The sequence below is a fragment of the Pezoporus flaviventris genome, unplaced genomic scaffold (assembly GCF_033815535.1).
Source record: "Pezoporus flaviventris isolate CSIRO_AGI_PZ_B2104156 unplaced genomic scaffold, CSIRO_AGI_Pfla_v1 ptg000047l, whole genome shotgun sequence".
NCBI lineage: Eukaryota > Metazoa > Chordata > Aves > Psittaciformes > Psittacidae > Pezoporus > Pezoporus flaviventris.
This window is the reverse complement of record NW_026892595.1, coordinates 8,686,237-8,699,473: the sequence shown is the minus strand read 5'-3', so window position 1 is coordinate 8,699,473 and position 13,237 is coordinate 8,686,237. Positions and strand designations below refer to the sequence as shown.

At 40.0% G+C, this 13,237-nt stretch overlaps 1 protein-coding gene across 4 annotated transcripts in view; it reads right to left on the bottom strand.

Annotated features, from left to right (window-relative positions):
- Window positions 1-551: 551 nt before the first annotated feature.
- Window positions 552-13,237, bottom strand: part of MKX (mohawk homeobox) — a 48,340-nt gene continuing 35,654 nt past the window's right edge. For 3 of the 4 annotated variants that reach the window (XM_061468194.1, XM_061468195.1, XM_061468193.1), the window contains 2 exons: window positions 3,302-3,335; window positions 552-3,187 (listed from right to left, as the gene is read on the bottom strand). In XM_061468194.1, the coding sequence (XP_061324178.1) occupies window positions 3,001-3,187; window positions 3,302-3,335 (221 nt within the window). In that variant the 3' untranslated portion in view covers window positions 552-3,000. The remainder of the gene's footprint in view (window positions 3,188-3,301; window positions 3,336-13,237) is intronic. The other variant, XM_061468196.1, reaches the window with a different exon arrangement.

The following is a 13,237-nucleotide window of genomic DNA, read 5'->3' as shown; positions in this document are numbered from 1 at the left end:
TTGGATGGCTGCATATGTTGCAGGGGTATACGTGTATCACAGATTAGCAGTAAATAAAACCTGAAAGTGCCAAGTGCTCACCAAAACTTTCACTCTTCCCATGTAACTGGAAGAACTTTGCTGAGGTACGCAAGTTAGGAGCCCAGTTGCGCTGGGCTGTCATTCCTATGAGCACTGACCTTCTGGATGGGCTGACTGCATCTCATTCCCCACCAAGGCTTCACAGCCAGAGAGTATCTATACAGGGTACTATACACAAACATAGCCTGTACTCATAAAAGATCCCTGTACTCATAAAAGATTCCTACATGACCGAAGTCTTTCCCAGCTCATGTACCTTCTCCAGTGACTCAGTAGAATGATTAGCTACGGATTCCTCTGTGTATCAGGGATGTGCTAAGCTGCTTCATATAACTGAACCAGGACTAACCCTAACCCTAACCCTATCCCATCCTTGTGTCTCAGTACAGAGAAACCCTGACTACATCAGGAAACCAGAAACACAAATGACTAAGGACAGATAAATGAATATTTAATTCAAACCAACAAGATGTTGTTTGCAGTTATTTATTCTACTAAAATGGTTACATATGTTGAAACAAAGAAGAGCAATAGTAATAATGTTTGTTTTTCCAATATCATAAATAATTATTGAGTCTTCATTAGCTGTTGGCTCAGCACTGATCATGATTTTTGTTCTTAAAAAAAAGACACACACGTAATTCATTAGAATTTGTGTTTTCAGAAAACTCTAAAGCAGCAGTAGAAAAAAATAAATTAAAGGAAATGGTAACAAGAAATTATGCCAAGTATTTCTTAAATTTAAACCCCACTTGATGTGTTTTACAGATTATTCTTTGTGCTTTGATCATTTAAAAAAAGAACCATGAACAAGTTGTTTATACAATGGCTTGTCTTCTCCAGCTTTACTCCAGAGAAGTTCTCAAAAGTACCTTTTTTACATGACAAGTTTTGTTGTCATTTATACAGACAAAAACACTGTGAATACTTCAAACAGAAAAGTTTGTCAAAACCATCAATTTATTGTCACAAAATATTTAATACCAGAATAACTTATAATAGTATGAACAAAAGTGAAGTATTAGCTCTCTGCTATTAGTTATAAACTCACATTATTATGTCAAAACCCAGTAAAGTATCAAAAATTAATGTCATGGAATCTTAGACATATAATGATGCAAGTCAGTAAAACATGTACTTCAACTGTTCATACAGTCATGACATACATTTCTTGCTTGGCACTTTAAGTCAATGCAAATCAGCAATTTAGAAAACAAAGTAAAAATATATATGTACAAAATATTTTCATATCAAATCATTTTCATTGTACACTAAACAAACCCAACAACATGTTATGTTACATTAAGAAGTTTCCTAAGAATCACACCAAGGCTGATATTTGCAATGTATCTTGACTATTTTAGTGCAACTGAAACAGCCTCTACTTGCAAGTTAGTTTCATCATTAGCACAGTCTCGCTTCCACTGAAGTGGGAGTTCTGCCATTACACTCAGTGGGAGCAGGACTAAAGTCATGTCTTGTTCCTTGATGGCTCACCAAAAAGAGAAACAAGGAAAGGGGTAAGTAGGAAAAAAACCTGACAGGATACCCACAGGAAAAAATCCAAATCCCAGCAACAATCAGCTCTTTTCCAGTTTTCTGTAACTGATTCAGTATGAATTGGGTTTGGCTTTGCCACTGTTTATTCAAGCACTGTAAACCTCATTAGACTATTGTTATATGACTTAAGAATAACTCGTACACCTCCCAATAAAATTTAAAAATAAACCTGGTTTTTATGCTCATTATTATACTCAACAGCAGTCAAGTTTAGAGACATGACATTTAATACATGGTTTAGTATCTACTTAAAACCCTCCCACCTCAAATGCTGAGATTTTTCAACGTTTCACTTCCCATTTGTGTTTCTAGTTTGGGCTTTGATAGTTTATATTATAGCTTTTTCTCACTGAAACGCAAACTGTCAATCAACTGTCCTCATTTATGCAGTACATACAAAATAAAAATGTTTAAACCACGTTAAAGTAGTAAGTTTCACCATGGAAACTTTTTTGAGCTCCACCGCAAGTAATAAATGGCACTATAGATTTAGTTTCATACAAGCAGAAATCAATTGTACTTCTATCAAAACTTCAGTAAGTCACTAGCAAAGCTTTAAAATCATAGAAATTCAACTTGACTTTGCAGTTAGCCTAGTTAGAACCTTCTCAACTAGAAATCTTTCATGAGCAACACAGCTGGGAGCATATGTATAAGTTCAAAATAATCTGAACAATTATCTCCTAAATTTGTGTATTCTAGAGTATTGCACTTTTCAAAGGAATGATTTTGGTATTTTAATATACTGCATATACAGGTAAGAAACATGCATAACAACCTCATTGTCACTCTGACAAAACATACTGTACAATTTTTATAACACTGTTGATTAAAACAAAGAGAGAGAAAATGATGTAACAACTCCATTAAGACTTGTCAATTTGTAGAAGTCAAATAAGCACAACTCTCCAGGGCCTCCAGCAGTAATGATTTTAGCCCTAGGCTGCTTAAGCCCACTTGGAATAATATACAAAGTTTAAGCATTATGGCATTGTCATTTTGAGGCATAATACTGTTATACTATGCCCACGTTATAGCTTATTTTTTGAAAGCAAGGCACTTACTGTAATAGCAATGCAAACATCTTATGCGCACTTTGATTAACATAAAATAAGTTAATGTTTTGATAAAAACAGTTTTTTATAATTTACATGCCTTTTATAGAAGCAATTGAACATTTCATTTAATACAATGAAAACGTCTGAGTCAGAAGGAACATTATTTTTTTCAACTGACCATACTGTTAAAGGGGACCTATTTTCCACATTTGCCTCATAGCCATGAATCTGATTTTGCTGAAAAAACGATCCTGCAAGAAAAATGTCCATTCGACAGGAAAAAGAAAACAGGACCCATCTCTTAAAACTGCTGAACTAATGGCACTTTAACAGTCTTTACTTCTGATATATGTGATGATTTCTGAATGATGCAGCTGGTAGTTCCCTGCAGTTTATCCTTCCCCTGGGCAAGGTTCGTTAGGGCCATAGCTGCGTTGATCTCCTTCCAGTATGTTTCATCTTTGCTGGTTCCTTTTCTGTTAGCTGCGCTAGATTCAAGCAGTAACAAATATTTACACATACAGCTTACAAAGCTATGTGATGTCAGGAAAAGTGTAATGATAACAACAGTAATTTTGGAAAACTGTGAAGTCTTTACTCACCTTTCACACTTATTGGGTCCATTCTCCAGGGTTTCTGAAAACAGGAGAAAAAGAAGATGTCTATTTTCTTTTAATCGTTTCTAAAACAAGCAAGGTCATGGAATAGGCATATGGACAAATAACCCAAGATTAATTCCAAAATTGATGGCAGATTTCCAAATAAAATCTTTGTTTTATCACATATAAAGGGCCAGCTTCATGCAATTGTCTGCCTGGAGAAATCTGCACTGAACTTGGAGCAGGGCACATGTCAAAAGAAATGCTGTGGGGAGGTTCCTGAGACATGACCTTACAGAAATAGGCTTTGGTGAGGCAGAGCCTCACTGAGGCTCAGCAGAACTGTGATGGCAGTACTGGTGCCAAGCCCTGCCCAGTGCATCCCACACCAACCTATGTGCAGGAAAAGGTTATCTCACCAATAGTAACAATAAAGTTGGTTTTGGAGGTTTACCTACATTTTGCAGGGTGATAGAGCTAGTTTTTCAAAACATAAATCACAAGGATGTGAGGAATTGCAAAACTAAAAATAAAAATCAGCTTCGTTGCCCCTCAGTGAATGCCTTCTTGTAAGCACTAAAAATAGCACTTTCACCCATCTACACATGATGTGTGTGGTTTCTAATGCACCCTTCGCCCAGGCTGCGACTCAGCCACAGAAGCAGGCTGAGAAGAGCACAAGTAACAAGCATACTTGGTTAGCAGTCTTCAAGGATGAAACTGCATCACAGGCATGAGCTACACTTTTCCCATCAAGAGTCACATTTGTTCATTCATTAAGTCCTCACGTTGCAGAGAAGCCAGAAATATTTACCAGGTTGAAATGTATAAGCTTTATCCAGTGGGCTTGCTATCCTGACACAGAAACTCACTATAAAGGAGCAAGAAGCCGATGCCTAACTGCAATACCTATGGAGAATGAGTTAAACAAAAGAAACAGAAGTGGCATGAGCACTAAGTGGCTACAGAACCCCAAAAGCCCCTAAATGCAATATAAATTCTCATAAGTAATGCAGCTCTTATGAGCAGCACCTCATTGCCAGATTTCTATCAGATGATAAATTAAAAGTTGATATTATCTTTAAACAGAGCTTCCTGTGGAAGAGATCTCAAAGTACATTGCAACCCTCGGTAGTTCTCCACTCAAGAGCAACTTTGCCCACCACTGGCCAGAAGCCCATTTTCTCATACAGCCAACTGATGTTGAACAGCTCAGCCCAGACACACAGCCCAGCACTTGGAGGTGACCACTGAATATCAGTCCCATCAAAGAAATGCAGGGAGACCAGCTGCTATTTCTTAGGTTAGATGTTTGCCAAGCTATTTGATTTAGCAGGCTTCCTAAAGCAAAACAGCTTTATAAATAAATGTCCACAAGCAACCAAGGTTTGCGTTTTGCTCCAAAAGAGTGCATCTTAAATAAGTATCTCTTAGGCTTTCCCAGATCAGTGCTTGAATGGTACTCAAGAGCGGGAAGTTCAACATATGCATAGGAGAGGGAACCACAGGAAAAAGAAACATTTGACCCAGAGAGAGGTACTGAATGACACCAAGTATCTCCTTCTTCATGCTGTACTTGGCTACAAATAACTTTTCAGCTCTGCCTCCTTTTTTTTTTAATAGAGACAATTTTAAAGAGAAGCTTGAAGACTGAATAGGTCAGTAGGTATAGAAATGGAAATGGCAAGTAATAATGAATGTCGTTGCCAGAGCAAACCTGGATATAAATACACCTCTCTCAAGCATCTGTCAGTTTCTTTTGCTGTTGGAAAATGTTTCCTACGAACAAAAAAATTGCTTGTACAAACTTCTGAGGAAAGTAGGTGTGAATGGTGACACACATTCCAATTCCAGCATTTATTTGAAGGAGTATTTGCAAATATTTTTTACTGGTGTTTAGCCAGCTCTAAAAGAAAGCGCCTTGCCCAGGGTATATAAAAGCAGTAGCAAAGCTAAAAAATAAAATCCAAGAGCAGAAAGCTACCCATTCTTTAACTTTGCTGAAGATTTTTCCTGAATTACAAGTCTTTTTTTCTACTCCATTCAGATTTTATGTTTTTCCAGACAAATAATTTATGTCAAAGAAACTCGAAACTGGGTTACAGTAAAACCATCATTGATAATTTGCAAAGCTCTTGCTAATAAGCGCTGTAAAAGCAAGTTAGTACAACGAAGTCTGAAAATCCATCATTTCAAAGCACAGGCTCCCATTTTCTTGCCAAAAAACCTTTTCTGCTACACCAAACCTCTGACAGCATATCCTAGTTTGCACTACCACAGCATTCAAGCAGCCCATGTATGTCTGAACAGCCCTTAGCTACGGAAATAAGTGTTACCATCATTTTTTTTTGGATGGGGATGACCACATTGAGAGACAAAGACCATTCCTCATGCTCTCCTTGACATCTTGCCAGTCAAACCAAATAGATCCAACTCCAAAGAAAGGGTAGGGTTCACCTCAACTGCCATAAATCTACCATCCAAGTCATGTATCTTTATCCAGGCTAGCTGTCCAGACTCCATTCACAAACAATGGAGATGTCCTCCAAGTGTTCTCAACACACCTAACACCACACCCTAATGTTCCTGAGTGCTGCTGCAAAACCAGACCACAAAGCCCTTCTTAGAAGAGGCACCCCTCCCACTGTTTCGCTTTGGGCAGCATTATCATCCATGTGGCTATGCTGTTAGCTGGATGAGGGGAGGACAGTGTCTCTCCTTTGGGCATTAGCTCAGCCTGGTAGAAGTGCAGTCTGGCCATTTCTGGCTCTTCGCTGACCAGAGAGGGACCACAGATGACAAGATTTTATCAAATTAAAAAAAAAAAAAAAGGTAAATCTTGTCTGACAATTTGCTTTTTCTTTTTTTTGCGATCTACCTGTTCTACCCCCAACTACTAATTAAAGCTTTGGATAGTTAAAGCTTTTGGTATATCTGTACAACAATTGCAAAGTGTACTTCAACTGTAAAAGAAACATTTTGGCAAGACTGTTTCATGAGTAAACCGACTGTTTCATGAGTACTGTTTCATGAGTAAACCGAAACCCAACATTCTCAATATGGAAAGTGTTTGGTTTCTTGACCATCGCAGAACTTGTTATTTGATAGGATGTACAATGAAGTTTATTAATAGCATACCACTGGCCAGCACACACAACTATCTGAAACAAACTACAGTTGCGCTCAGTAGCATATTTATTACTTGAAACCCAAAAAGAAGCTGATGCTGAAGCTGGTTTGCTCTGTCTCAGGAAGCGATGTGCTGCGTCTTAAAGGATGTTGGTAGGCTTTCAGCATACACTTCATACAGGAAGTCTATTTAATATTAAACATCAGAAGCATCTTTTAGCTACAAGGTTTGAAATCACGTAAACCAGTGATCGTTTGCCTTACAACTGCAAAGTTTTAAGCACCATGAAAATGGAAACTTAATAATTTATAATTAGGGATTGTCATTTATATCTCACTTTCTGGTGCTTCATTCTGCTCCCAGTCGCAAGCATCCAGGGAATCAGCTTTTGCCTGGCCAGGAATGTCTCATTCTGCTCTCAACAGCCGTCCAAAGAAACCAGCAAGGCGGGATATTTGTTCCCTCTTGTTTATAATAGGAAGTCACTATAAATCACTTACCAATGGAATCCTGTATACCTTTCCATCAGTATGAATTTTCAGTATACAGTTTACTGTAGCATGCAGTGCCAAGAGTGTAGTCACTGGACAATATCAGCTTTGTGATACAGTATGGGATTTGTCAGGACTCACGTAATTATTAATAATATATGTGATAATTTTTCTTTTTTTTTTTCACCACAGAATTTCTTCATAAACAGTCAGTGGCTGATCCTGACAGCTCTCTTGCAAGGTAGCTTGCAATCCCGTATTAGCGGCGATGGAAATGAGTTTCAGAAGTCCAAAGACAACATACCTAAGCAACACTCTGACCATTTCAAAAGCATTTAAGAGCAGAATTTTCCAAGATTTCTTATATTTTAAATGTTTTCTTTTGTTCTGCCGCTGTCAGAAAGGCCCACACAAAGAAAATAAACCCCAGGGTTCTTGCAGGCAATCATCCTTAAATTGGACAATTGCATCATGTATGTCTAGTAAATTGCCATTACACCTGACTGTTGTCAAACTAATATACAAGTAATTCACAAGAAGATACACATCTAAGTATACTTACAGTGCCCTTTTACACACTGCATCCAGTATTAGGTGAGAAAGCCACAGCATAAATGCTGTAGCACATATGCCTTCTCCAGTTTACAACACACAAAGGCTCCCTGGCTACGTGGTGCTTGTGGCACATTCAAATATTTCAGAACAATTCAGACCTTTAGCGTTTGCCGAGTCCAGACTAGTAACTTTTATATAGTTGGATAACTTCAGGGGTGTGATAAATAATGTTAATTACGGTTACATTTTATTCTTTGGATCTAAGAATTCTGAACTAAGAATATCATGTGTGTGGTGATGAACTGACTTCACCTAAGGGCCCTGCTGGGAACAGCAAAGGAAAGACCAACCACTTACGTAGGACCAAGAAGCATCCACGTTGCTCCCCCCACAGTGTTACAGACAGCTCAAGCTGAACTGCAACAACTGGCTTAAAACTCTGCTTTGTGTTATCAGGTAACACTGACAAAGCAAAGATGGCTTGAAACCAACAGGGGAAAGAACGTGTGAATGAGGGAATGCGACAGAGAGGGAAGGGTACAGAACATTATGTAGCAGGGAAAAAACGGACATGGCAGTCAAGACAAAGTAGATCAGCCCCACAAATCACCATAATATTTCTTAAAGGCACTTAAACATGTACAGATTCCTGATGAATTACACACCTTCTATTCTAGCTTAAAACGAAGGGGAAAAAAGAACCGCTGGCCCCAAATGGTGAACACTATAAAATATTTGTTGGTTCGATAAAAGGTCCTGCGTAACTTATTCTCATTTTTAAATTGGCAGTGTTATTCAGCTGTTTCTCTTGCTGCCTCTCCTGAACTTTCTTTTGCTGGTTTTGGAGACTCTGGCTTAACATGTGTTGACCAGCATTTTCAAAACAAGCAAGAAGAGGAAAAAGAGGGAGGAACAGGAAATAATTTGGGGCAGCTGAATGACAAATGAAGTTTACATGTGTGAGTAAATTAGTGGTGAGATGAGGTATTTCTGTAGGTCACACACACACACCTTGACTCTGGTATTTTCCAAACCACAGTTTCAGGGCACATACAACTTTCAGGTCTCTGGTTCTCCAAGAACAAAACTGGGTTAACTGGAGCTAATATTCCCGAACTCTTCTGCATTCACACAGCTCCTTTTCTCCCTAAGGATCCCAAAGTAAAATCAAAAATCACTAATGCTCACCCACATGTGAGGAGGGAAGGTGGCTTAGCCCAGTCTGCTCAGCAGTGCAAGGGAGAGGAAACTATGGCCCAAAGCACCAGAGCAGAGTTCATGGTCTTATAAGAAACATCATTTAATCTTGGTGCAAAGACTGCAGCATCTTTTGAAAAAACCCAAAGGAGCAAACTTCAGCTCCTCTAGTTTGAATTGGAGGAAGCAGGAGCTGGCCTTCAAATGCTTACACTTGCAAGGCTCCTATTTTGAGCCTGATGTGAACAGACAAACAAGTTTCTGAATGTGGATACTGCTCAGCCAGTGACCCCACTACCAAAGGCTTTCTACACACACAGACAGGACTCATCCAGTCCAGCACAGAAACTCTTAAAAACCCTTTGGTTTTGCACCATCCTCCTAGGTTTCCTCAGGAACATAAGACCTACTAAGGGTGAAAAGTGCAAGACAGGAAAGCTCATGTTGGAAGAGACTCCAAACCACAGTCTCATACAGAAACGTTCCCCAAACTCATGCTGGTGGCTGACCTCCTGCAGACCCCAGGCCACCTCCACATGCGACCTGCTCAGTGTTGTCCTTTGTGAAGCCATTCCTGCCCAGAGCAGGTCCTGTTCTGGGCAGGTTTGTGTGAGAACACCCAGCTGGGGCTGGCAGTGCTCCTGCAGCAGAGCCCTTTGTTTGAGGGACAGAAGTCCCCACTGGAGTTTCAGATGACCTGCAGCTGCAGACACGGCGAGGCAGTGTGACCCGGGAGTGCGCGTGATACCCATCACAGCTGGTCCGATCTCTGCAGGGTACCGGATTTCTACTGACAAAGATTTATTACCATGTCCTTTTGTTGGGTGGGAGGAGGAGAGCTCTCAGAAACTCACAGGAACGAGCTCTGGGCCCAGGCTCTAGGGAAAACTCCTTTTCAGCAAAGTTTTCATTTACCACTGCACTCTCTTTCTTCTAGGAGGAGGTTATGGAGCAGCTTGTAATGAAGCACCCCCATAGCCCTGTTACCTCACTCCTTTGGCTTCACAGTGACACCAAGTGTAACAACTGACCTGTCATCAGCTGTTACATCCTTTCAGATGAACAAGCTGTCTAATGACGATTTATGTTCACAGTGACAGCTATAGTGAATATTTTTCCCTGTTCTCACAGTGTTGTTTTATTTTTCCCAGGAACAGCTTTAGCCCTGGTCTGACCTCTTCTATTAAGACCCATATATTGGGTCTTGCCAGTGTTGGAAATGTCTCTCTGCCACCACATTTCAGAGCAAGCCTTTTCAGGGGAATATTTCTTTGATATTCTCTTCTTGCACCAAAACACCAGATATTAGCTTTAACTGTGAGGGGCTGGTACCACTCAAGGCTTTTTCTGGAATACCTGGGAACCTGAAGACTTATTTTCCCTATGCAGCGTGGAGCCTGCTGAAGTGGGAGTAGGCATCTAGCTACATTTTAATACATGTGACTTTTATAAAATGACTGTACATGCCCAGAGAGACTGCGATAGCTGTATTTTATAAACCGTAGAAGAGAATTAAATTTGCAAATCTATATTAATATTTGCATTAAGAAGTGAGCTGAAAGCCCCACATAATAGTAGACATGGTCCAAATAGTCTTACAGTCTTGGGCTATGCACCTGCATGTAAGAATTTATGAGTTAGCAAACTATATACAAACCTGGTGTAAATCACTTCATTGTTCGGGCTGTCATGGCTAGCTCTAAATTTCCCATGACCAGTGACAGTGTGTTCTCCTTGGTGAGTTGCAGGACACTGTGAGATTTGTTTTCTTAGCCAGATCATTAGTAGAGCTTATAATGGGAGTCCAGACTGTGTAGTGTTGGAGGTGAGCTGTTAATGAACTGACGGTTATATGGTATTATTTTCTTTTCAAGTTTGCTGCAAAGCTAACTGAAATCAAGTCTTTCTTCATTGAGTTGGCATGTAATTAATAGTGCAACATTGTCAGATTCTTTGGTGATAGTCTCCCACATGCATTCCATAATGGGCAAATATCTGACCTAGGCTTCTTTTTTTTGGGTGTTATTTAGAAAGGGATTTATAGCATGTGCTGTGCCGATTGGAAGAATGACATAGCTGTCCTCCTTATGGCAAACCATTATGGGTTAACACTGAAAATCAAGTTAGGGAGCATGGAAAGGGAAGGGAAAAATAAAGAAAAGAGGAGAAAGGATAAGAGGAAATTAAAAAAAAGGAAGAAATAAAGGAAAGAGTATAGGGGATGTTAAACAAAAAAATTAGAAAATGGCAAATGGAGTTTCACTAAGAAAATGAAGAGTAAGGGATATGAAGGAGAAAACATACCACTGTGTTCATTTATTTTTACTATAAAAATATCCTTTTCCCACCCAGGAATCTCACTGTTGTGCAGGCAGGCATGTCCAGGCTTTCACTCTGGATCTAAAATGTTTAATTGGAGCTCTTAAAGACTAAAATAAGGCTTTAAAAGTAAAAAGCTAAAGTCAAATGCAGCCAGGGTAAGCACTATTACACTCCAGCCCGATTGTTTTTCATTAGAAAAGCAGGGTAAAAGGGAGGGTTTCAAAGCCATATTTCAGCCCTAGGCTGACACTACAGCAGTAAAATCTGATTTTGTTATGCTAGTTGGCTGTGGGTTTGGGAGCAGACCCTACGCATGCGATGTAACGTTAGGATATGAATGTGTGCACACAGGGTATTTTCAGAAGCCTCCTGCAGAATTCGGAGAAATGTGCCCCCCATTCCTGTGGCCCTGCTCACAGGAGCCAGCTCCTCTCAAGCCCCTGAAAGCCAAGTGCTCAGACATGGCACATGCTGCACAAAGGCACTTTAAATTACAAGGTGCTGTATTTTCAGGCAAGTGAAGGAACTTCTAAGTGAATGCCAGAACTGATTTCCAGGGTGTGTTTAGCCAGCAGCCTGGAGTAAAGAATGGGCAAGTCTGTCAGAGACAGAAAATTCACTGTTTCCTTCCCTTGCCTGTAAGATAAGGAGAAGACTGACACGTATGACCTTTTCAAACATAGCTACTTCCATCCACTGCATGGGACACTGGTATGTGCACAATACTTACGTTCAAATACTAAATCTCAGGTACCTAAGTTATGTCCCAAGCTGACTGCGTTCTGTGCAATCACAATCATAAAAATTCAAGCAGCCTGTAAGGAAGTGCATAAGCACATACAGGGCTCCAACAGTCAAACAGCCATAAAAATGGCTGTAAGATGTAAAAGAGCTTCATGGTAAACCCAGACAACTATTGCACAACAGATCCCCTACAGATCCCCTACAAATGTAAACCCTCCAAATCAAGGGGTTACATGTGAAATTTAAAATATTATATCTATACGGAGATACATATATATTCATATACATATCTCTGTATATGCTTATATATTATGTATGCATAAAAATGGGAATGCCTAAGCAGTCTGCCTTCTCACTAAGTGTACCATGAGATACAGTAACACAATCACATGTGGTGTTTTCTGTGGTCACTGCCACACTCAATGCGCAAGACAGACCTGCTCTGGGGCTGAACCTGGAGCAGTACATAAGACCTTTCCCACCACAACCTCAGTGCCACGGAACAGGAGCTCCAAGGCTATTGCAGGATAGAACTGCAAGAAGATAAAAGATAGGTGGATGTAACAATGCCAAGTAAATCGTGTTAGTGATTGACAGTCTCTGCTTGTGGAAAACATTTTTGTGGGGCTCTGTAAGCTGTTTTAACTGACCTTTTCACAGATGCCATGGTACATTCCCCAGTCTCTGGAGTCTGAATCAAGAGCCTGAGCTCTCATCTTCAGCAGGGCTGAATGAAGGGGACAAATGAAGTCAACAAGACATGTGCTTTGAATGTGTAAAGAGCCACGAAATCATGAACATCCACAAGGTCTTAGGTATCTAAAGTGACTTCAAATGTAACTGTTTGGTGCCTCAGTTCCCCGTTTGTGAAATCCTACAGACATCCTACAGAATCATAGAACAGTTTGGGTTGGAAGGGATGAAAGCAACTTTATTAAAGTTTGCAAAGGACTAGATGGAACATATGAAATCACACTGAACAGGACATCACAAAATTAATCATCCTGTCCTCAGAGATGCTCAGTTATGTTCACCTCAGTGCTTTGCTGGTAGAGAAAGGCCAACAAGCTGCAAGGATATGAGTTGGTTTTTGAGGCTTCTTTCAAACTGGCCCAGCTCACGTATGTCAGAAAAGAATCTCTTTCCTAATCCAGCTAGAAATATGGTGGGAACCTCTTTATCACAGCAACCTACACAGAAAGCTGTAGTCACACACCTTCCTGACCATATGCAGTATAACCAGCAGAAATAATGAGCCACAGGGGGAATAGCCGCCTGTGGATTATTCTCACTTCCAATTGCACAATAAATATTTTAGTGTTTGACTGCACTTTTTTGAGTCAAGTTTTTAGTTCTGCTCCCTTTGCTTCCCTTGTGAAACTATTTTAGTCTTCATGCCCCTGCTCACCACAACTTGTACTGTTGTTATTTTCTTCCCAAACCTAAATATTCCCAGCCACCTTCTGAACAAGCCCTCAGAGATTCTAGTGAACTGGAAGG